We start from the raw sequence: 26043 nt of genomic DNA on the forward strand, positions 1-26043 counted from the left end.
AGGTGCCAGGCACACCCTTGTGGGAAGAGAATTCCACAATTTAGGAACTGCCACAGAAAATGCCCTCTCCTGGGCCATCACCACCCCTGAATTTCTGAGGGTGGTGGAACTACCAAGAAGACCCCCTCTGCTGATCTTAACACCTGAGTGGATCTGTAGGGAAGGAAGTGGTCTCTCACAAATTTGGGGGCTGAGTCATTTAGGGCTTTAGACACAAGTGTAAGCACCTTAAATTAGGCCCGAGAATAAACTGGCAACCAGTGAAACTGTTTTAAAATTGGGGTTATATGAGTTCTAAAAGCAACCCCAGCCAGTAATTTGGCTGCTGCATTTTGGACCAGTTGAAGGTTCTGAATAGTCTTCAAGGGCAGCCCCACATAGATCACATTTCAATACTCCAGTCTGGACGCTACCAGAGCATGGAGTACTGTAGCCAAGTTGTCCAAAAGCAGCTGTAGCTGGCAAACCAGCCAGAGCTGGAAATAGACACTCCTAGCCTGTAATATTTTTCTGTAATTTTCTTTTCCTTGATAAAGATGATTTAAAAAAAAAAAAACACCAAGAGATCCAGAAGAACAAGCAGGGTTGCATTCTTCCCATCTCTTTCCTGACAAATGTCATCAATGAGGGCAACCAAGGCAGTTTCAGTGCCACTCCTATAAGAGTAACCATCTTATGAAGAGCCACGTAAGAGCATCCTATAAAATAAAGGACTTTTGCAGAGCACATAACACCCGAATAACTGTATTTTGGTGAGTCATTTGCTTTGCAATTGTCTCCATGTCTTAAAAAGAATGCTCACTATGAACAAACAACATATAAGCTCCGAATACCCATTGGCTCCATTCCAGGCCTGCATAGTTTGTAACCTCCCCCAGGCAAATACAGCCCGTAAGCTAGGTGTGGTGGCCTGCAAGATTGGTTGCCTGGAACAGCAAAAAGAGATAGCTGTGAAACACAGGAGGTGGACCACACCTGGTAATAGAGCTTGGTGGGTAACAGAGACCCTATTCAGGCATTTGATGCTCCACTTGATTAACAGAGAGCAGGATTGCACGTGTCCTGCTGACTCTGTCCCCCTACTGTCCATGCATTGTTGAAAAATCTAAAGGGGGAAAGCCTGTTTCTGTGTGCTGGAACTCTGCGCATTGAGGATACTCCTCCCCTTCAGACCTTCCTCCAACATGTGGACAACATGGGGGCAGGTCTGGAAGGAGGCACGTAGTGTCAGAGGTGACGCTAAAGGTGCTACTTCACAGCCTCTTTCAACATGTTTTACCTCCTTCACCAAGCAACAAATAAAGGAAGGTAAGATGTATAGGCTTTTCTGTTCTCTTTCAAGCAGTGGCAGCTGGTGGCTCCATGTCTGTGGGGCAATGGAATAAGTTATGGATTTTAGTCCAAACTTTCTTGAAAATTTGGACTAAAACCTGGAATGGATTCCACTGCACCACTGACATGGAGCTGCCAGCCACCACTGCTTCCAACACCCTCTGGTGTGGCTGGAAACTTCCAGTTGCTTGGCTAGGTGATGGAAGCTTTCTGGCTTGGTTGGTCACTCTCATTCAGAAGGCTAGAATTTAAAGACCAAGTGTGAAGGGAGAAAACCACACTTCTGCTTTACTTCATGCTGCAAGCCACAGGGGATGCGATATGTGCATTCCCAGTTAGCAGCATGGTAGGCCTTAGGTTTTCTGCTAAAACACATAGAAGTAAAAGAAATCCCTATAACCCAAAAAGGCTGCATCTGTCTAGCAATTTTTAAGAAACGCAGAAAGGTGAAAATAAGATATGCATGTTTAAATTGATTGAAATTCATATAGCTAATATTTTACAGAGAAGAGTAGAAAAAGCAATTATTTTAATTTCATGTTTTGAAAAGAATTTAAGCATGTAGTACTATTTTGTATGTTGACTTTTTGTAAAAAAAATGCTTTTAATTGTGCTGTTACTACTATTGCTTGATTTTAGTTAAGTTGTGAGTCACTTTTTTAAAAAGAAAAGGCGGGATATAACGTGATATTTCTATGTACGTATGTTTATTATTGCTGTGTTTCTGGCAAGTGGTGAGTGATGGGAGGGGGAAGCAGTAGTGTAGCAGCCAATTCAGAAGTGCAGGGTCCTTTCATGTTAATCACAGCCATGCCCCCTTCCCAGTTTTCTTGCTGTAGGGTTGAGAATGAGATCCTTGATAATGTCTAGGAATCAATAAGCATGAAAGAGGAGACTGTTAGCTACTGAGAAAAGTCTTCTCAGCGTTTGATTCACCTTGTTTCACACTGATTGGCTCCAGTCAGCAGGAAAGGACAAGGAAGCAAGTTAGAAGACTCTTCTCAGTGGCTAACACACTCCCCTTTCATGCTGATTGGCCTATAGGATGCTGGAGACATAGGGACTCTACTGGGACCATGCTCCCAAAAAAGTAAAGGGTCTAAGACCCCCTGAGACCCTGTACGACTACACCCCTGGGGGGAAGTGAATGAGTTAGAATGTTCTCTTCCCTAGAAATCACAGCCTTTTAGGCATCCAAAGTCAGGTGCTGGAGTTAGCAGGGGATCACGCCATAGGCATCACACATTTTATATGAGCGTGTGATCAATTCATTACTCATTACATTTCTTTGTTTCTGAAATGGAACGTCTGAATTGCCCCCAAGTATGTCCATACAGGTGGTTTAGGCAGGGCTAGTTTAGACTGGGCTGGTTTAGACATTCATCATATTTTTTAAAAGCTTAATGTAAAGCAGGCTTGCACAACTTGCAATACGCAAGATGTACACAGCCCACCAGCCACATATTCTGGTCTGTCAAGTGATTTTATTTATTGGATTTATATTCCAAGAGCTCAAGGGGACATACATATCTGTCTCCCATTTTTATCCTTGCAACAACCCTGTGAAGTAGGTTAGGCTGAGAGTTGGTGACTGGCTTAAGGTCACCCTGTGAGTTACTTAGATGAGCGGATATTTGAACGTAGGTCTCCCCTTATCCTAGCCTGACACTCTAACCACTGCACCATGCTGGCTGCCTTAAAACAGGAGAGGTTGTCAAAGCACTGGGCAGGGTGTGAACACAGGAAGTTTATTGAGACCCTGGTGGGCCACTATGTGAGCTATATTTGACTGGGTGGATCACATGATGTAGATGCCCAATGTAAAGAATACGAAGCGCATTGCTGTCTAAAGGACAAGACTGTGAAGTGCTGCTGCTCTAGTTTTAGTCTTTCACAGGTCCTGGAGCACCCTCTTGTGGCACAGCGAGGGCAGCCAAATGGACAAAGTAAAAACAGGTTACATCTACACAAAAAGGTAATATATGCATGTGGTAACTGACAAATGTGTATTTGCAGCCTTATATAACTTATATATATATCACAGGAAGCTGGAGTTGGCTACAACTTTCCACTACTGTACATGTACAAAAGGGACAGATGTGCTTAGCTATATTTAGCTTCAACTAGAAGTTGAGCGTGTTGCTGGTCCCATGCTGTGGAATACTCTACCAGCAGCGATGATCCGGCAGGCATCCTTGGGGCCAACCTTCAGATATCTCTTGAAGACTTCTTAAAATGTCAACAGGCCTATTCAGTCATTTAAACTTTTTAAAGATGAGCCAGTCATTTTTATGCACATTCTGTATTGTATTTATGGTATTTTATGCTTTTTGCACTTTATGTTATACACCACCCTGTTATTTTATATAAGGGTCTTTAAATATATTTATAAATGAATAAAATGTTACACAAATTCCCTTGAAATTAAAAGTGCAGGGAGAGCTTTCATCAGCTTGTGCTTCATAAAAACAGATCATCAACTTACAAGAAAACAAGATTGTACTCTGCGGCTTGTTATTCCGATGAAGATCTCTGCAGAGTATTCTACAGACTCCCCCCCCCCATCTTCTCCATGTATTGAGAGTGGTCCATGTATTTCACTGGTAAATCTTATGAAGACACCTAGATGATAGACTTGTAGCACTTAAGTACTGGCAGATGTATAAAGACAGAAAGGTGATTAAGGACCTCACATTGAATTGTAATCACAGCCTTGGAACAGAGGAAGCTGCCTTCTACAGAGTCAGAGCAATGGCCCATCTAGCTCAGTACTTTCTACACTGACTAGCAGCCGCTGTCCAGAATTTCAGACAGGGGTATCTCCCAACCTTACTTGGAGAGGTTGGGGATTGAAACTGGGGCTTAACCCCTGACAGGTGGCCCCTCACTATCACAAGAAGCAGAGTATGAGTACAAGCTCTATCCCTGCAACAAGTGGCATGTGGCTGGTCACCTGGAGCCATGGCAATTCACCACAAGAGACTAAGCTGCCTGATTAGCTCAATCCCAGCCACTGGGAAGACAAGTGGGAAGACAAGCCACTGGGAGGACAAATAAGGAGGATTTACATTGTTTCTGAGAAAATGCTCAGCAAAGCTTTTTGCTCTGGTGCACATCTCTGTGCTCTTTGTGATATGGTTAAAAGGGAAGCTTTTTAATTATCTTTGAAGTTATGATGAAACACGAGGAAGACGACAGCATCTGAAGTCTACTAGACTAAAGACCTTAGGGGCTATATTGATTAAGACACATATCGCATTACATTCAATACATTTTTGGGCTCTGTTCCTGAATGACCTGTCCAAAGTAATGCAATACTTGCTAACATCCAGATTAGATTACTAAAAAACACTCACTGTGGGGCTGCCATTGAAAACTGCTTGAAACCTTAATAGCTGGTACAAAATGCAGCAGCAATATTAGAGCCTGCTGTAGAGAGAGACACTGGGTTAACCACACTAATTCCCCATTTAAAGCAGGGATGAAGAATTTATGGCCCTCCAGATTGGATTTCAACTCCCATGAGCCCCGGGCCAGTATGGGCAACAGTCAGGCATGATGGGAGTCTAACAAACTTTGGAGGGTACCTGATTCTTCTTCATCTTTGCTTTAAAGAAATGTAAGACCTGGGTCTTCTGAGAGCCACCTCATCCCATAAGAGCCCATCTGTTCTCCCATTCAACCATTGCACATAGGCTCTAGAATTCCGTCCTCTTGAGAGGTCAGTTTGGTCTGGGCCTTCCAATTCAGGGTTATCAGCAGTGTTTTCTTCTGCTGGTGTTGGTGGTTTATGTTGTTTCTGCTATTTATTTTATTATTAGTTTGATGTATTGGTTGTTTTCAATGTATATTTTAACCCAATTAGTTGTTGTGGATGTTTCCTTTAACAGAAACATGGAATGCAAATATTTTAAAACAGCGGTTCCCAAACTTTTTTCCCCTTGGACCACTTTAAAAATGCTGGTCTTGGCGGACCACTTAATTCCCCCCCCTCCTATTGTAGTACTGTTCTAGATGCTATATCATTTTAAATTGTATTTTTAGGTTTACCTGAGAATGCAGCCTACACACTGTAGTTCAGTGTCCAGGTTAACTGTCAAATTCACAGAACATATGTTAACTTGTCTGTTCATACAGGAAATCCAGTTTACTGCTGTCTTTAAGGAAATCATTGATTGCTATAACTTTGGCATTCAGCCAGCTGCTCCTGCGTAAAGAACACAACATCAACATGCTTCTGGCTTAAACACAACTATGAAAAGTAAATCCCCGTAAAAAAGTCTTGTAACACTTCTTGTCATCTCTAGGGAAAGGATATTCTTCTTTTTTGGAGCAGCCACAGGGTCCTGAATCAGCATGCATGGGAAACACATGAGGACATCTGATCAAGTTGATGTGTCTGCTGATCCTCCTGCCTATAAATTTGAGTGTTGCTGGTTGTGAAGCTGTGACCACTTTGCAGCTTTTGAATAATCAGTAACTTTAACCCTAACACTAACTACCCACTTGACACTAAGTATTCATGCAGCCTCTTAACAAAAGTAAAATAGTGCAAGACTAGCCCTGCAGCAATGCCCTGCTATCACAATAACCTTGGTAGTTGTTTAGAAAAATTGAAAAAAATAGAAAATACATTAAACCATTGCAGGGATGGCGTCAAGAAGACTAAAGATGAGAATGAGATGAGGTTAGCAAAGGATGCTAAAAGTAACAAAAAGCCGCTTTCAGGTACATCCATAGCAAAAGACAAAGGAAATGGTGGTTTGGCTACTCAATGAGGATGGCAAAATGATAATAGGCCAAAAAAAAAGGCAGAAGTGGTTAATTCCTACTTTGGCACAGTCTTCTTCCAAAAGAGGTCTATGACCCTCCTGGCAAACATGAAGTCCTGAAGGGGCAGGATGGCAGCTTGAGATATAGACAAATGGTCAAGCAATATCTAATTACTTTGAATGAGTTCAAATCTCCAGGGCCCAATGAACTGCATCCTAGAGTGATGAAGGAACTAGCTAAAGAACTCTTAGAACCACAATCGATTATCTTTACAAAATCATGGAGGATGGGTGAAGGGCCAGATGACTGAAGGGCTAATGCTGTCCCTATCTTCAAAAAGGGCAAAAAGGATCTGGGACCTACAAACCATTCAGTCAGATATCAATCCCTGGGAGAATCCTGAAGTAGATTATAAAGAGGTCATTCTGTAAACACCTTGAAAACAATGCAGTGATTCCTAGAAGCCAACATGGATTTGTAAAAAACAAATCCTGCCAGACTAATCTTATCTCATTTTTTGATCAGGTAACCACCCTGGTAGACTGTGGGAATGCTGTGCACATATCTTGATTTCAGCAAAGCTTTTGACAAAAAGTACCCCATGATATTCTGATTAGCAAGCTTGCTAGTGGGTTAGATGGAACAACTATCAGGTGGATCCACAGTTGGCTCCAGAATCGTATTCAGAGTGCTTATCAATGGTTCCTTCTGAAACTGGGCAGAAGTAACGAGTGGGGTACCACAGGGCTCGGTCCTGGGCCCAGTGCTCTTCAACATTTTTATTAACAACTTGGATGAGGAGGTACAAATCTGCAGATGATACAGAATTGAGGGGCACAGCTAATACCGTGGAAGACAGAAACAAAATTCAAAGGGATCTTGATAGGCTGGAGCATTGGGCTGAAAACAACAGAAGGAAATTTAACAAGGATAAGTGCAAAGTTTTACATCTAGGAAAAAGAAACCAAATGCACAGCTTTAAGATGTGGAATACTTGGCTCAACAATACTATGTGCAAGAAGGATCTTGGAATTGTTGTTGATCACAAAGCTGAGTATGAGCAAACAGTGTGATGTGGCTGCAAAAATAGACAAATTCTATTTTAGGCTGTATTAGTTCCCCTCTATTCGGCACTAGTTAGGCCTCATCTTGAGTACTGTGTCCAGTTCTGGACACCACACTTTAAGAAAGATGCAGACAAACTGGAACAGGTTCAAGGAGGGTAACAAGAATGATCAGGGGACTGGAAACAAAGCCCTATGAGGAGAGACTGAAATAATTGGGCATGTTTATCCTTGAGAAGACTGAAGGCAGATATGATAGCACTCTTCAAGTACTTGAAAGGTGGTCACACAGAGGAGGGCCAGGATCTCTTCTCAATCATCCCAGAGTGCAGGACATAGAATAATGGGCTCAATTTACAAGAAGCCAGATTTTGGCTAAACATAAGGAAAAACTTCCAGTTGGAGTGGGACAACAATGAAATCAATTATCTAGGGAGGTGGTGGGCTCTCCAACCCTGAAGGCATTCAAAAGGCAGTTGGGCAGCCATTTGTCAAGTATGCTTTGAGTTGGATTCCTACCTTGAGCAGGGGGTTACTCGATGGCCTTATAGGCCCCTTCCACTCTACTACTCTATGATTCTATTCTATGATGCATACATTTAAAACACTCTTATACCACTTTAACAGTCATGGCTTCCCCCAAAGAATCCCGGGAATGGTAGTTTATTAAGGGTGCTGGGGGAATTTTAGTTCTGTGAGGGGTGTCTTAACAACTCTCAGCACCCTTTACAAACTAGTTCTCAAGATTCTTTGGGTGAAGCCATGACTACTAAAGTATTGCAGGACTGCTTTAAATGTATGGCGTGAATGTGCGCCTGCTTTCTTGTGCTCTCCCCCTTAAACACTAATTAAGGGCTACAATCTTAATCCCACTTATCTGGGAGTAAGCCCTACTAAATTCAATACAACTTACTTCTGAGTAGACATATTTAGGATTGCGCTGTAAAACAAAACAGTCTGGAAATATCTGATGCTGCAGTATTGTTGAAGCTATGCAGGTATGGATCTGATCAGTTCCTTGGCTAGGAGACAAGAAGCCCCACATAAGGACAGGATATACAGTATAATCAGCAAAACATTTTAAGATGAATTTTCAAGTATCCCTTTATTGGGACTGGTTTTTTAAAAAAGAAATGTGAAAGGTATTTATTTCATTGCTAGGCAATAAGTCAAAACCTGCTTCTGGAATTGAGCTCCGGGAACCATAGAAAGCCAGTAATAAAATAGGATAACTGGTATAATGTGCTTCCAGCAAGCTTCCCTCACCAGGTGGCAAGTCATTGCATTCTGCTCTGGTTCCCAGATCAAAAATTATTTGGAATCTTACATTTCATTTGACAACTGAAGTAACAGGTCTTGGATGACGGAAACTCTTATGAACTTGGAAACAAATGCAGAAAATATAAAAAAAACCCAGAAAATAGAAATAATCCACAACAAAACCTTTATTGGTTTACGGATATTCATTTGTGAAGAAAATATTAATGTTATTTTGCATTGCCTTGTGATCTGATTTTCCCGTGGTTAGACATCTTCTATTATTTAAAGAGAGTAAATAATACTACTTTCAATTTAATCATTTGATTTTTACCTTTTTATTCCACAAATGATATCATGGTCTCTTGGTACACGAAACGGTCCTCATACATTCGTGATTTTTTTTAACTATTCAAAATTGTTAAATTTATTGGTTGTCTTAAGATACATTCGGATAAAAAGATGTAGGTACTTGCAAATTGCAATTAAGTGCACACGTACAAACAGCAAGTAGAGGCAATGATAATGTGCTAAAATGTTTGTAGAATAAATAGAAATCTGGAAACACATGCAACAGCGTGTGTACGTGCTTACCACCTCTCTTGCTCTCCTCTAACATTCCCAGTATTCATGGCGGTATTGCAGATAGCTAATTCATGTAAAGATACCCGGCTCATCTGTCATTCATAAACAACAACAACAACAACACCAGTCTACCAATACAAATAATTATCAGTGCTAATGATTTAGTAACAGTCTGGCACAAGGGCAATGCACAGCAATTTACATGTAGTGCAGTACTGGCATAAAAAAAATAAAGTGGGTTTTTTAAATTAATCAAGAAGAACAGCCATCCACACAACCATGCATGCCAATTGCTTCAAAATGAAAACTCAAAAATAATCTTGACCTGGGGCACAAAGCATCAGGAAGTTCTTGTGAATACACCCCACTGAAATGAATGGAAGTTGTTCAAGAAGATGCTGGCACAGCCCACATTCATTTCATTGGGGCTTGGCAGAAGAACTTATTGGTGCATTGTGCTCCTCATTTGTTCTCAGTTCCTTTGAGATGTTATTTCATATTTCTACACATTGGACTATTTTGGATGCAATGTTAAACTGTGATTTAGCGTTACAGCTATAAACCTTAGGCTAGGGAACTTCCACCTCACCTCTGCTCCTCTGATACAACCCGAAGGTCACAAGCATCTGCTTCCACTTTTAAACTAACTAGAGCTCCCTGCAATGTCTGAAGTGTGCGCGCGTGTGGGACTCTAAGTTAATGTATAACTATGGTTAGTTGAACAAGTCAGGATCATAAACCAGAGTTTGATCCTGGCTTGTTTAAATGAATCATTTCTAAAAAACATATAATGCTAAACCATAAATTATTGTTACATCCAAAAAAGCCCATTATCTCTGGGGAAAGAAAAGTCAAAATACTGAGGATTTCCAAAAGGTATAAGGGCAGATGAAGTAAAACTATTTGCTAGTAACAGCTAGCTAGCAGCTGTATCATCTGGATATGAAGGAAACAGATATGTGAAAGACAATTATAACTTCACTTAAATTAGCAATGTTCTAACCCTGTTTACAAAATGATCCACTGGGTCATTTTAATACCTCAAAATCTAGACAGAAGAGGTGGAAAACAGATGAAAATATTTCTCCTTCACTTGTACCACTCTTGCTAATTTTTTTTTAATTATTCTCTAAAGACACATTTTGGCAACACCGTACTACATTTGTTTAAATTTTTTAAACATACCTACAATCAACTCTTTCAGTGACTTTGGTTCCTCATGAAAGCGAGTGGGTATTTTCAGTGTCTGCAACAAAATACTATTTAAAGCATTTTCTCTTCCACACTCCAGTGCAGCATTGAAAATAAAATTAACATAGAACATGAATATGTTAGAAAGAACAGCAGCAGAGGTGTGTTTTCTTCCAGGCATGTAGCAGATTTAGCAGTCACTTTCAACACATTATTACTTCAAGTTTATTGTGTAAGGAAAAAAAGTCCTTTAAATCAGTTAGGCATATGAGCCACGAGCAAGGATATTTACCTCTCCTCCATAAAGGCAAAATAAGATGGTCAGACTGCTAAGCTACTTGCTTTGATGAACAATTCCTGAACTACAAAGACTTCTTGCATTTATAGGAGTTATGATGTGCGCTGATATTCCACAATTCTGATAGCATGATCAGTAACCTTTGCTAGATAAGGCTATTTCCAATGTCAAGCTAAGCTAACTAGAGAATTCATTTTTTTTAATCTAAGGATTGCTTTTTTTCAGTGCAAAGAAACACAAAAACACCTTTTTCAAAAAGTTAGCATGTTAAATTGTCAAAACAGTGTCATGATTCACTTATAATACATCTAGTACATATTTACATCCTGTACAAAGTTTACACTCTTTTTTCCCATTAGGCACAAAGTTGATTTGTCAAACTCAACAGTAAATGGAAGAAAAAATCTTTAAAAAATGTCTGAAGGAGGGTCCTTGGTATCTCTTTGAGAAATTCAGCCACATATTAAGTCATTCACTGTAAGCTAGTTTGTTTGGGAAGCTTTGCTCCCATTAGGATGCCAGGTGTTAAAGATGATGGACCTTTCATCTGCATGCTGGAACCCACCATTGTCGGGAAGCTTCGATTCCTTCTAATGCCACTGTTCAACTGAATGCCCCCAATAGCACTTGTTCCAGCAGGACAACCCAAGGGTAGGCTTTCTGGCACCAGGCTCCCAGAAACAAAGGCCTTCATTGGCCTTGGTGCCCCAGGGAGAAGAAGTCCTTGTTCATCAGTTAATGTAGGAACTTGTGTTTGCCCCGAGCTCACTACTTTGGCAATTCCAAACTTTTTTATTTTGTCCACTAGGTTAAGGTTGGAGACGGACACATCAGTTTGACTCTCGCTGTTCCTGATGTTCTTTTTGTTCCTCACCTCCTTCAGAATGGAACTGGCAGGTTTGGAAGCTAGGAAGTTGTCATAAGGGGGACTCGTGCATTTGAACTCAAAAGATGGCGGGGAAGAAGAAGGTGTCTGCATAGGTGAGTTTGGAGGAGTAGAAGGAATGGCAGCCATTTTGGGAGAATATGTGCTCAGGAGGGTGCTTCTGCCAGCTCTGTCCCAGCTCAGTGGGTTGTATACTGCTGCTGATATCCCACGCTCCTTGAGCAACCACACAAGCCCCAAGGATGTGCTCATAGTAGTTGTGGACTCTCGAAGATTAGTGAAGGATTCTACCAGACTCAGACGCCGAGGAGTGCACGGGGTAGCCACTGGGGTGCCTTTCAAATTGCCAACACTGCTACAAGCTGGAGTAGGTGCTGTATTAAGGCTGGGGGGGGGAGGAGGCAGAAAACGGAGTTAGTATCTCCAACAGAAATCCCTATGTTCAAATTACTTCCCCTTTAAAAACCCACATATAAAAACATACTTAGTACCAATCCACTTGCCTCTGATTATATAAAGGTAAACTTTAGAGATCATGTTTGTCCAGGAAGGCTGGATAAATTGCTTCTCAGCCACCGTTCTCAGGAACGCTTTGAATGCAGTGCATTCTTCTACTTACTGGACCATGCATGCTCCTGCGAGCTTATTTTGGCCAATAAGGAAATGTGTGTGAGTAAGCATTTGCGAGTTATGACAAACAGTTAACAGTTTAGTAATATGATTGCAGCTGTTTGTAAGTATACGAATAGGACATAAGTGCAGTGAAGTTCCAATAGTTATGCTTTCCATTTTATCACTAGTTGCAAAAAAAAGAAGGAATACTTGTCCTAAACTCCTTTTTATTGACAATTTTAATGTGAGTTTTAGAGGTTCTTTTTGCAATCAAGCCATATATACATTTTTCTAAATAAAAAAAATAAAGAGAAGGAGTATGCCCCTGTTTTATAGCAAAGGCTCTTAAATGTGAGCACCCTACAACCAGGCCACATCCACATATGAGTCTAAAATCACTTTTCAGTCTACTGTGCATCAGTCTGGATGCTATTAAATGTGGGAAATATAGAAGACCAGAGTTATTTTAAAATAAATGTACATTCTAGCTAATGTAAGGTGGTAACATTAAAATTACAGTTGAGGAAAAGAGGGGGGGGGCTTCAATCAACATGATCATGTACAAAAGCTACCTTAAACTCCTAGTTGCAAACAACAACCTTGGTTTCCATGCACAACGGAGTAGCAACAGCTGTGATGGGGTTTGCAAGTTATATCAATTTCTTTCATCAACATATTTCCCTTTAACACACAGTAAAAAGGAAACCCCATAATTAAACAAAGTATGTGTGTAGAGAAAAGGGCTAGAAACTGATGCTTACATTTCTGACTCCTATCCACCCAAAAGAGAGCTGGTAATTATTAGTGGCAATTTCGAGCTCACAACTTCTCACATATACCATGCAACTGTCTGATAAATTTCTGATTAGTTAGAGTGAATGATGACTCTCTTTATCTTCCAATCCCATCAAGCAAACCCTGAGCAACAGGTCACAAATACCAATCAAAAGTCAATCTCATTCAATAATGCAAAACAGGCAATATGCACTCTAAAAATGCATGCAAGTTTATCTAGAAGCTTGGTCAATTCCGCTAGTTACAGTGGCTAAGAAAATTGTTTTTCTTTTACTAGACTGCTGACTCTTCCTTTTAGAAGAGAAGCTTTAAATGAGTTTTCTGCTATCAATACATTCTGATTACAGTGATGACAGGAGTAAACAAATAATTTTAGCATGTGTTTTAATTTTTTTTTATTTTAAAATTGTGTTTTAAATTGTTTTTAAATTTGTATATTTGTTTTAATGTTTTTAGTTACTGTAAACCGCCCAGAGAGCTTCAGCTATGGGGTGGTATATAAGTACAATAAAAATAAATAAATAAATAAATGTGTGGCAGAGCATGAATTAAGATGTTCACAAATCCCATTATATACTTCTCTGCTGTGGATACCTGCTACAAAACAATATAGTCACTGAAATAATAATATTTGCACTGACCAACAAGGTTCATATTGGAGCCAATATAAATCTTTTCTCTCTTTTAAAACAGCACACATTGTTTATACTAGGTATACTGGTGAAAATTCATTTTGGAAGATATAAGACTAGCATAAGCAGAGTGTCTCAGGGCTAGCTCACACAGCTTGCAGTTTCCCTTCCACACATAGCTCCAGTGACATATACATCTGGGGAAACATTAGTGTGAACTAGGCTGTACACAGGCCAAGCTGACAACTATTTTCAGACAGCAAGTATTATATAGCCACAGGGATCACAGAATTCACTGTCTGTATGCATAAGTAGCTGTGTCTGCATGAACATTTCCCCATTTGACTGAAGGCAAGAAGGGTAGTAGTTGCTCTGAAGTTTAAAAAACCAAACTGCCTGTGGGAGCTCAAAAGTGGACCTTTAAGCTTTAAGTTTTGCCAGTTTTTGTGCAGACTAAGCAGTTGATCTGCACTGATTGTTCCTTTTAGTAGGATAAAGTGATCTGTGGACATCACCTTCTTAAATTATTTCAAGAATCTACTTCACTGATGCTTGGTATTTTATGGCACTGGATGGCTTTCTTATACATATCAGATTATCATATTAAAAACAAAACACAGGATTAATAAACTGTGTGGGCTGAAGTGCTGCAAATATTACCTGAGCCAATTCTCCTGGTGATGGCAGAAGTGTCAAAATATGGGGATCTAACACAGGGAAGCTGAATGACAAGTATTCTGTGCTCTGAAATGATTTAGCACTCATTTGGAAACACTTAGCTCAATGAAGGCCACAGAATTAAGCTTGGCAGCTGTAACTGAAAAAGTAGTTTCTTAGATTGCAACCAAAGGGCTGCATTCTTATGAAAATGTCTTCGCAGTAATAGCATGGAACTGCACTGTGCATGCAGGCAGAGACTAACAGAGTCATAGAAAAAATGCTACATCGCTGCAATTCTATCAACTGACAATATAGATCGGAGTGGATGGGCTTTTGAAGGAACTAGAAGCATAACATTTATTTGAGGTATAATCCCATGAACCAGCAACCATGAGATCATGATTGAAATTATAGGGTGGTTCAAGGACACTTTATGAAAAGACAGCCTAAGAATGTATTCTTGTCACCATATTTTATATGCAATGATGTATCCTGACAAGTCTTCAACATGAAGTGAGCTATGCATATATTCACTAAAAAGCTGGCGTGCACTGACCACAATGTGTACAAAAAAAAGCAATGAGGAGCTGGCTCAAGAGAAGCCAAAAAGTACACAAAATTTGGAAAAAGCACATTAATCACAACAGCCAGCTCCCTACTGCATAGCAAATGCTTCATATACCCTCTTGTGGTGTATAGTTGTAATTCCAGTTGTTGATACAGCCAGCTAACTCCACACTGCTGGTTTCACAAGGGAACTGTGGTGGAAGCCAACACAAAAAGTAACTCATGTCATTGCTGAATTATAAACATACAGAAGAACGGTAATGGAAAACGTAACATTTTCCCCTTTGGCTACATGTTAAATATATTTTTGATATGCATAGACAGATAAAAATGAACCAGCGTTCATTTGTGTTAAGTGCCCTCAAAACATGAAGGTACTTTTGTTTTGTTTTCAATAAGCATGCAGTGGAAAGACTTAACAGTGTTACATGTCATTAAAAATTGGTGCAACATTGGGAAAAGTGGCCAGGTTTTGGTATTTCATATGAAAAAAAAATACAAGTAAGTGTGTGTGCATGCATGTGCAGTCACCTGACTATAATTTTGCCCTAAGAGTAGTGATTTTATAGGTCAAAACATTCACTTTCTTCTATATTTGCTACTCTTGATTCAGTGTACAAGACCAGTCTAACAAAATCTGCTAGTAAGCTCCAGTACAAGCAAACAGCTTGTCCATTCCCACTCAGTCCAGGCTTAAAAGACCCTTTCCTAGTCATTGGTTCTAGGCTTGGGTTGATATATAGAATGGGTGACTGTACAAAGAATACCAGATCAGCAGCAGTTACCGGAAAGGAACCATTATAGCTTCTACATAGTCCCACACTTGAAGATAGTTGGCAGGCTCTTTCATAAAAGAGGGAGCAATGGAACATAAATGAGTGACTAAAAATTCTGGAGATTTTCATCCTATTCTCTTTTAAATATAGGACTTGCAAAATCTCCTTAGGCATTTGATGCCATATGAGATCAAAAAAAGCAGTTGGCAGCTGACAATTATTATTATAATAATGCCTGCTATAACATCGTGTCTGGGATAAAAACGTCCCTTTCTGTTCAGCATCTGTAAATTGCTGCAGGGTTTACCCTAGCCCTTTCTATCCCCAAATGGATCTGTTGAGTAATCTTCCTAATCAAACAATGCACATGCTAACTAAATACTGGGAATAACATGGAAAATAAAATTTAATTTAGGAAGCGAGTTCATTTTTATAACACTTGGTCAGAGCTTGGAAGTAATTTGCTACAAGTAACAAATTACTTGTAATTCATTACTTTTTTGAGGAACAAGTAGGTAATTCCTTTAAATTTTGATTGTAATAGAACTAGGAGTAATTTTATTACTTTTGTGGAGTAATTGTAATGTTTCCAGCATTAGTTTTGGGCAATACTTGGGGGGAGGAAGCAGGGGAAGTCATCTGCTCCTCTGGTTTGTGGATGAAAACCATGTGCCTCAAACTGGGCTTCTGTGCAGCGTTGCTCTTCCCTCATGCTCTGTGGGTGTGTAGGAGGCAACGAGGAAGGAGGTGGAGAATAAGATGGGGTGGAGTGGAGAAAACAGTTGTTGAAAAAAATGGATGGTGGTGGCGAAGAATGGAGTGGAGGGAAAAAGGAGCCAGAGGGCAAGAACATGGATAAAGGAGGAGAAGGAGGCAGCAGCAGAATGGAGATAAAGAACTGTGCAGGTGAAAGATGATAACGTGTGTGTGTGTGTGTGTGTGTGTGTGTGTGAGAGAGAGAGAGAGAGAGAGAGAGAGAGAGAACGAGAACACTGTGTTTGCACTTGGCACACAAAGTGGCCTCCACCACCCTCTCTGGCTAGTGTGCTGAATTTGCAGTATTTTAACTTTTTTGCATCTCAGGGGAAAATGTTTGCTTGGGTGAGTGTCCCTTAGTTGGCAGCAGGGCAGGGTCCGGGAGGTGGTTAAGTGAGAGAGATTATACTTGCTGGCTGAGTGGCGGGGGTGGGGTGCACTTGGTTTGACGTGCAAAGATCTGAGTAGTGGCCTCTGCCTCCCTCCCCACCTCCCTTACCAGCGGAGAGAACATCATTGCTATCTTATGGATTAAAAGAGTTATTCTACTACCTCTGTATGTGTATTTATTTTTAATGTTGTTTTAGGCTACTTAGATGTGCAGCAGCCAAGGCCAGCACTTTGTAGGCGTTTTGTAAAAAAACTGAAATGTAATTGTAGTGATTACTTTTGAGAAAAAGTAAAGTAATCAGTTATTTTCAGAGCAATTGCAACGGTAATTACTAATTTTGGGGCCACGCAATTGTAACTGTAATTTATTACTTTTTAAAAGTAATCTTCCAAGCTCTGCACTTGGTCTTTGAAACATGTGGCAGCTCAGCTCCCACATCATTTATTACCTCTGAAGCATATGGGAACCCCATTGGGCTCATGGGAGGTTCCACTTGTATGAACCATGTGGTTTTCTATATATGATACCTGTAAGGATGACGGCTCCAGAAAGTGGTGCCACCACAATGGAAATGAGGGTAACATAACAACAATCCAGACTGATGCTCTGGTTCATAACACCACCACCATACCACCATAAGAGATGCTGTGTGTCTGAACTGAGGCCTATCTTTTTCCATGTAAGACTCTCTCTAACCTTTGCCGACAGTGGCCTTCAGTCAAAGTCTTCAAGAACTCCCAGTTAAGAGTACATTATTATACCCAAAATTTGCCATTTACAAGTTGCCCGTGCAAGGGGGAAATTTATGTCAGATTCACTAGTGTTCAGCTTCTGGAGTATTACCTACCAAACACTATAGCTTTAGAATGGTTTACTTTTAATTATAGTGAACACACTTTTTTTTTCCAGTAGAGGTTTGCATAGGCCCCATCTGCACCATACATTTAAAGCAATATCATACCACAGTCACATTTTCCCCCAAAGAATCTTGATATTAGTTTGTTATGGGTGCTGAGACAGATTTAACAGTCAATCCCTTTTTCCAGGGAACTCTGGGAATTGTAGCTCTGTGAGGGGAACAGGGGTCTCCTATCAACTCTCAGCACCCTTAAACTACAGTTCCCAGGATTCTTTGGGAGAAGCTATGACTGTTTAAAGCGGTATGATATTGTTTAAAATGTATAGTATAGGGGCCTAAGTCTTCATATTTCCTGTACTCCCTTCAGTTATTACACTCCTTGAGAGCTAATGTAGATTGTAAACTCCTTGCAACTGGGCCCTGCATTTTTTTTGCTTGGATTCCTCTTTAAAGCATCAAATATATCAATGCTGTCATATAAACAATGAAAGCTAATTTCAGAATATTGTAACAGTGTCCCTACACTAACATTGACTAACAAAACTATGAGTGAGGAGGATGCCAGATGTTCTTTAAGTTGGTAATAGTTCCTTTACTAACAAGCAATGCCTTGTTAAAGGGAGGAAGATAGAGTATCCAAAATATATCCTGAAAACAAAGACCAAAAAAATCCTTCATAAGCCTTGCGCTTGCAAATCAGTATTAAAAACAGCACTCCACTATATGCAATTTAGAATTTTGGTTAGAATATCACCTTGTGTTAGGATGTTAGGTTACAATGGAAAGGGGGATGGGAGTGGTAAGAAGTCTTTGAGTTAGCTGGTACCACAAAACACTAGCATTCCTTCTGTATGACTCTGCCAGCGTAGAGTTAGCTGGAATTGCTGCTCACCCCCTGTCACGCTGGTCATATTGTGTGCCCTATATCTCCTCTCAGCATAAGGTGACATAAAGCAGTCTCATCGTCTTCCTCACATGACCTGTGAAGAAGCATCATTCAGAATTTAAGGAGCTCCTCATCTCCAACCCTTGAACACTTTGGTTCTGAATCCACAATGAATGCTGAAGTAACAAAACCCTAAGCTAAGTTTAGCATTTTACAGTGAAATTAACGTCACATTAAGAACGTTCACATTTTAAGCGATAGGAATTTCCACCAAAACTTCCAGTGAGGCTGGGAAAGGAATTACACTTAAATTGGCCACTTATTTTGTTTATTTTTCCCCCAGCACTTCACTGAGTGAAGTGACTGGAAAAACTTTTTGCATGAGGCTGGAGAAAGAAAAGTATGATGGAGAACAGGAACATGGGAAACCAAATACAATATATATTGGAGGGATTTGCATCATTTCCTCCAGCTTGCTAGAATGGATCGCCTCTGAAAGTATTAAGTGGCAGATTTCATCATCGTCTGGATTATTAATTTTTTAACTTTTTTGTTAAGGCTAAAGAAGACATTCAAAAGACCACAGCTTTTTACATATCAAGTGGAACCCCCCCAAAATGTTGCCGTTTTGAGCATTCCCAGTTTGGTATTCCAGCCAGCTATTTCTTCTTTCAGGATGCTCCATTCCATCTCCTCTCCCCTTGCCTGATTACTGTGTCTCCTCCCACTCCAACAGATGCTCAGCATTTTGCGGCCACTAACCACACTCAGTCCTCACTGGGCTGTTTTGTATGGGGGTGGGTGGGATTGTACCCTAGGCATTAATTCTAAAAAAATTTTGTACTCCTGCAAACCCTGAATTTCCTTGAACATGCTTCCTCTTGTGTCGCAGTAGCCCCATTTGGACTACTTAGCCTTCAAAACTCAGGATTTCAGTTCTTAGTATACATGGGGACAACTCCAAATATTACCAGAATTTCCCCACACCTTTGAATAGTCCTCAAAGTCCCTGAATGTCAGTTAGTTAATGCTTAATGTACCTTTACTATTAACTGCCAGGGCCATTAAGACATAGTAAAGAGATTACTTCCACTACAACCTCCCAAGTAGGTTTATGGAAATTTCTTGTTTTTACTTTAATTCATAAATTACATATTAAAATTACCCTGAACCCTCTCAGTAATACTGGGCCATATCTGTAACTCAATTATAAAATGGACTTTGAAGTAGAGAAAGATACATACCAATTTATTAATTCTTTAATTTGACCTTGTACGCTAAGCTGCTGCTTAAACTGTTACAAAACAGTAATCTTTATCATTGTGTGGACAACTGTTTGCTGTTATTGTATGAGTTTTGAAATCACCAACTCATTTCACAGTTGCACATCTATTTTAAGGAGCCCGAGAGAATTGTAATGTACTATTATATTTAAGAAACAGCTGGAGCACTTTTCACATTTCTTTTCACACCAGGCTAATTTTTTTCTCTCAGGAATCTCCCCCACCCCACCCCCAGTTGAAGATTCTTAGATTACTTCAAGTTTTGTCATACTAATATTTACATACTAATATTTTCAAATGTTTATTTGAATACTTGATTGTATTATCTTTATATTGCATCTTTCTTTAAATGTAAAGCCACTGGCCTTATTAATGGTTCTGAGTCATGAAGTGACATTAATTCCAGTGTTCATTCCCTGTACGTCAATCACTCTTAACAGGAATTGCAATTACACTGGAGGCACTACATATATGTACGGTAAGCTGGTGATGTGATCTGATGGGTTGTTTAGAAGGTACCGAACCGTGAAGTATATCACTGCTAAAATCTCCTTGCCTTCTAGGCACAATTGCTCTCTGGAATCCCTTACCTTGGAGTGACTCGTGTGAGCTCATCAGAAGGGTGTAGAATGCGGCAGGTGGTGAAGGTGAAGGTGGAGTTGGTTTGTGACATGCACTTCCCAGGATGATGTACTACATTAAAAAGAATAGAACATTCTTTGCGTTTATAATAAAAACGGAAAAAAGAAACACTCTGTGCACTCAAACAGATGGAAAAGTGATGCAGTACTTCACATGGTCTCTGTGTAAGGAAGGTGAAATGCACCCACTTTCTGAATTGCTTTACTTTCTACCAGTGCTTTTTTTTTTTTGTAAACAATGAGGTGCTAATATTCATATATTTATAAAAGTGCCATGGGTTCCAGCACAAAATGGCTCCTATGGGGAACAAAAACAGAGGTGCCAGTACCCCATACCAGTGAGCATTGTTACAAACAAATGTCCTGCTTTCTACCTCTTCATCATACCAATATCTACAAGGAGCGTTTGACAATTTGTCATCACTGGAAAGAGCTCTTCAAGTCCGGTTATCATCAGGGCTCTAAACAGTCATTGATGCAGTAAGGGTTAGGAAGTCCAATCCCACTAATCGCAAGCCTAAGTAACAAAGTGCTTAAGGGCCAGTTCTTAAATTACAGGAGTGGCATGGTTGCTCCTCTCACATAGCTGTTTCTCATTTCACTTTGGGAGGAAAACAAAACAGCAAGATCCTTTGGGAGGGGCTATTGATATGGTTACCTCCAAAGCTGGCATTTCACCAGTTATCACACTGTCAGCTTTTCCCAATTGATTTTGCTGTTCTAACATTACTAGAGTAGCATGGGATGGAGCCATGGAAAGAATGGTAACCATGCCACTTCTTATTAAGAACTGGTCCTACTATCCTTTTCTACATTAGCAGTTTTTGAAGAGGTAACACCGGTAGAAAATTAAACATGTCCTGTCAGTAGACAAGGCCTTCATGGCAACTGAAATCCAGAATGCTCATACATTTCAGCTTCCTCCATAGTGATCCAAACAAAAGTATCTCATCACCTTTTGTTTCAGTAATGGATCCCAGTAGAAATGCAGCAGTAAATTTTGGATATGTACATAACAATACACATGTTTTTCCTTTTGTGCCCAGAGACCAGTGTAACCATTTTGAGTCCACTACTGTCCATCTGTGACATTCCCTTGCCTGTTCCCCTCCCCCCAACCAAAGACAGAACATCTGCAGCTGCACCAGATAGCATTTATGTCATATTTATTCATAAAAATATTTTGACGCACGAAGCAAAAGGGGACGATATTGTTCATAATTTTACAATAGTGCAACAAGGTAATTGCTGGTGCCATAAATCACAGAATCCTTTTATAATATACTTAATACGTCCTTAATTTGGGTTTATAAATTGCTATAGAGTGCATCTGTAGAATGCAAACTGGAGCTGGCCATGAAGTATGTCAAGCTGCTTAAGATTTTCTTAACCCTGGTTTACATTTTAATATAATGGGTTCTTAGTTACATGATGAAAACATGCATTTGTATTTTGTCTAGCCTACAAAGAAGTAAGAGATACAGAAGAAAGCACTGTACAGGTCTCTGCTATCAGATCTAGACAAATATTGGGCTGGATCCAGAGTTCCATGAGTGAAGTCCCATTTATAGAATGGGACATCCTCAGGTCAACGGTTCCTTCCAAAAATCTACTCCATAAGGCTAGGGGCCCTCTGGAACAATATGGGAAATGATGTACGAAGCTACAGAGGGAGATGGGAGAAAATCACCCCCAACCTTCCATTTGCAGAAACCTCTGGTGGATCAAAGCCTCTCTGGATGAAAGGAATCCTTTTCTCAGAGGAGTATGTTTGAATTTAACATCCTGTTATATAGCAGCCTTGTGAATAATGCATGTAAGGTGGTCTTTCCCAACCTTGGGTCCCCAGATGTTGCTGGAGTTTAACCCTCATCAACTCCAGCCAGCGTGACTAATGGTCAGGGATGATACGAGTTGAGGTCCAACAAGATCCACAGGGCCACAGGATGGGAACTGCTAATCTAAGGAAAGCTACAAATCTTTTGGGCTCTCCACCTAGATGTGGAGTACTAGTTTACATGATATACCAGGGGACTATACCCCTATATTACATGTATCAGAATATGCATCAAGGGTGACCCTATTTGGACAGATATATCCTGACCTCAATTATCCATGCCCTGGTAGTTTCTAGATTAGACTACAGTAATGCATTATTTGTGGGGTTGCCTTTGAAGATGGCTTGGAAACTGCAATGGGTCTAAAATATAGCAGCGAGGCTGTTAACTGGATGGGGTGTTACAATCACATTACACTTGTGCTTTGCCAATAGCTTTGGCTCCCAGTTCATTTCCCCACCTGATTTAAAGTGATGGTTTTGGCCTTTAAAGCCCTTCATGACTTGGGATCAGGATACTGCCTGTACACCAAGATCTTCGATGGAGGCTCTTGTTTTGGGGATCCCTGTCATCTAAGGTGTGGCAAATGGCTACTAGGGAAGGATCTTCTTGGCAATGGTGCCCTAAATGTGGAACGGTCTCTCCAGGGAGGCTCATCTGGCACCTACTTTGACATAATTTCAACATCAGATGAAAATCTCTTAATTTTGCAGGCTTTTTAATATGGCCTTAGTTTTTATGCAATTTTGTCTTTTATTTCTGCTGACAGCTTTTATGGTGCTATTTTCAATTGTGCATTAATATTTTTGTTTTAATTTGTGTTTACTGTAATTTTAATTACTGGATATGGGTTTACGGACAGGGTGTAAAGCTCTAAAAAAAGATGCATACACATTGTGCAGTCTGGGCATATATGCATGCCTCTGTATGTATTTACAGAGTTACACAGTACAAAGTACAAATGCCAGAAAATATGGGAGTCTGGGATTAGGGAAGCAAAGATGTACATAAAACAACCATATGATTATACCTGGCAAACAGGAGAGAAGGGTTAAGGCAATTTGAAGTTTATATCTAAAAGAGAAACAGGCAAAAGGAGAGTGCATGCTGGTATCTTGTAACCATGGGCTGTAGCGAGAAGCAAATGCATGAGGGTACTGTCCAATCTTAATTAGTATCACCTCCCACACACCTTTATCCCAAACCGGTGTAATTGTGCTAATCTTCCCCCTTCTGACATGTGACATACTTTATGCTTAAGCCCCTTTGTTGCAAAGCTAAACAGAAATTCAAAAGACATGCATCCAAAATGTTCCTTGAAGTTCAACCGAATTAATTACGATAGGAAAGATATCATGATTGCATAGGTTCTTATTTAGTAAACAAGCCGTAATCAGTTAGTGTTGTTAAAACATGCACAAAAAACATGCTGGAGAGGTTCCCTGTGACTTTTGTCCTCCACCTCTCAACTTATAACATATCCCCAAAAGTGTGGGTCATACGTTTAGCATGAAATGACATATGCAACAGTTTGACATATTGTTTTGAACAGATACAGCACATCCACATGCCACTCCAAACTTCCAGAGAGGCTGAAAAATGCACAAGGTCCTTCCTTAGTCACTACACTTACTCTATGTTTTGAGGCACACACACACAAATCACAACTAAAAAACCTCATGTGTAGCTATGCAAGCATTAGAGCAGGAGTGCAGAGCCTTTGGCCCTCCAGATGTTGTTGGGCTACAGCTTCCATCTGCCCTGACTATTGCCCATGCTGTTTGGGGTTGATGGGAGATGAAGTTCAGCAACATCTGAAGAACCCAAAGGCTCCTCACCCCTGCCGTGGAGAATAGCTGTCTGTATCAAAGTGAGACAGCCTGACAAGTGAAGGTGCCTATGCAGATGAGAAGTGACTCAAAATGAAGCAAATTTTCCCCATCCTAATAAATGACCATCACATATTTGAGTTTTAAACTGTTTTTAGCATTTCTGTTTGCCGCCCTGGGCTCCTGCTGGGAGGAAGGGTGGGATATAAATCAGATAGATAGATAGATTAGATAGATAGATAAGTGCCCCTAAACTCTCCTGGCATCCTTGTTTCTCTTTGGATTAGCACACACAAAGGACTGGACACTTTCAGATTCTAAAATGTGTGCACAGAATCCCATCTGAGGAAGCTAAAAAGCAGTGGCCACACACACATTTCAACTGATATGATATACATTTAACTTTATGCATATAATGTTCATTGTCTGCAACCAGCATGATTCTGAAAAGAGCAGTATACTGAACTGCACCTGCATGTACACACACACACAGAAAAAGAATTATATCGTTTTAGTCCACAATATGATAAGCGTTATTCCAGCTGTGAATCAACTATTTGAAGGGCTTTAAAGTGCTTCCTTGAGTAACAATCCAAGATTACACCACAATTTAGCCCAACATTCCCTTCTTTAAAACAGCGTATTTTGGTTTGAGAAAAATCCACTTGTAGCCTTACAGTAATTTTTTTATTCCCAAACAGACAGAACTAAAAGGTAATGTTGTGGGCATGGAGGCACGGATGTGAAAATCCAGTCCACCGCTCCCAGTTCTCCTGCACAGTACTTAAGAAGGCACCTTCTTGGGTTTGTTTTTACAGAAACTACGTGAGAAATCATGGCCTTGGCATGATAGAATTCTTTTTCTCTTCCAACCTCAAACTCCTTGAATATTGGCTCCATCAAATAGCAGCTTCTGTGAAGTGAGTTCTGCTAAGATAGCTGCAAGAGGATTTTTTTATTTAAAAAAAAGACCCTCCAGTCCAGACTGAGCCCCCTGGGGTTGCTATAAAAACAAGCACACACACACACATGCAAAAGCACATTTAACACTCTATGTAGTTGAGCCCTAAGGAGTAACTGATTTGAAGGGACCCATCTTATTATATGAGACAATGATTGTATTCAATCACTAGGTGCTGCTTGCTGTCTCTTGTGATGAATCACACCTCAGCAACAACCTAGCAGCAGAATGTAAACATTGCAGTCCGAATCCTGCTTTACCAAAAAAAGATTATTTTGAAAATTCAGGCTTTTATATTTACATGAATACAGATACACAATACCAACATTAACAAAATTGGCTTCTCTTCTCTCGGCACTGAAATGAATCACATTTTTTAGCAGCCTTCTCTTATCAAACAAGAGAAAAAATATGAACCATCCACTTCTTTAAAAAGAAAACTACAGCAATAGCAATGATTTGTTAGAAGTAGTAGTTTCAAAATGGGCTCATGTTAATTCTCGTATGCATGTCAAGCTACACATGAAGCAACTCTGTGGATGCTGCTCTGGAAAGATGTGAGAATGGCCCAATTATTAACATCCTGCAAACATGGCAGTTGTGCTGGACTTAATGAGGTTCCCTCACCAGACCCCTCATCATCGTCAGTCGCGGGTTCCTGCATCTCCTCTGGGAAAGCCTGAGAGCAACTTGGGGAATTCTCGCTGTCAGAAACAGTCACTTGTGCTTGGGACCTCTCACCTGAGGTCTCAGTGTGCTGAATTGGCGTCGAGGTAGTTAGGCTCTTGTATGTAATGTCACCTGACTCATCTTCTTCAAAATCATTAAGGCAGTATACTTCATCCAGGTCGAGGTCAAGCGTTCGGAAGCCCTTTGTGACAACCCCAGGTCGTGGGTCTAGAATCCCCCCCAGATGAGGTTGAGCAAGCTGCTGCCAATGGTGCAACGTGGCAGAACCTTGGGGAATAACAAAACAAAAACAGAAGTCAGATTATTTGGTGATTTCCCCCAAACAAATAGTTAAATCTTTATATAGCCATATTCTCAAAGAATCACCAGTTGCTTCCAACTTCGACAAAACTTAAGCTGTTCTGTAAGGTAAGCAGTTTTAATAAGTACATAAGTAACATCCTATATAGCAGCCTTTCCCAACCAGTGTGCCTCCAGAAGT

At 40.2% G+C, this 26043-nt stretch overlaps 1 protein-coding gene across 7 annotated transcripts in view; it reads right to left on the reverse strand.

Annotated features, from left to right (window-relative positions):
• Positions 1-8636: 8636 nt before the first annotated feature.
• TRAK1 (trafficking kinesin protein 1) overlaps positions 8637-26043 on the reverse strand; it is a 131441-nt gene continuing 114034 nt past the window's right edge. For 2 of the 7 annotated variants that reach the window (XM_061587547.1, XM_061587546.1), the window contains 3 exons: positions 25500-25829; positions 20194-20296; positions 8637-11771 (listed from right to left, as the gene is read on the reverse strand). In XM_061587547.1, coding sequence (XP_061443531.1) covers positions 10973-11771; positions 20194-20296; positions 25500-25829 — 1232 coding nt within the window. In that variant the 3' untranslated portion in view covers positions 8637-10972. Of the gene's footprint in view, positions 11772-18326; positions 18415-20193; positions 20297-25499; positions 25830-26043 lie in introns of all 7 variants that reach the window. The other 5 variants (XM_061587551.1, XM_061587549.1, XM_061587552.1 and 2 more) reach the window with 4 other exon arrangements.

This window comes from Rhineura floridana, chromosome 10 (assembly GCF_030035675.1).
Source record: "Rhineura floridana isolate rRhiFlo1 chromosome 10, rRhiFlo1.hap2, whole genome shotgun sequence".
Classification (NCBI taxonomy): Eukaryota; Metazoa; Chordata; class Lepidosauria; order Squamata; family Rhineuridae; genus Rhineura; species Rhineura floridana.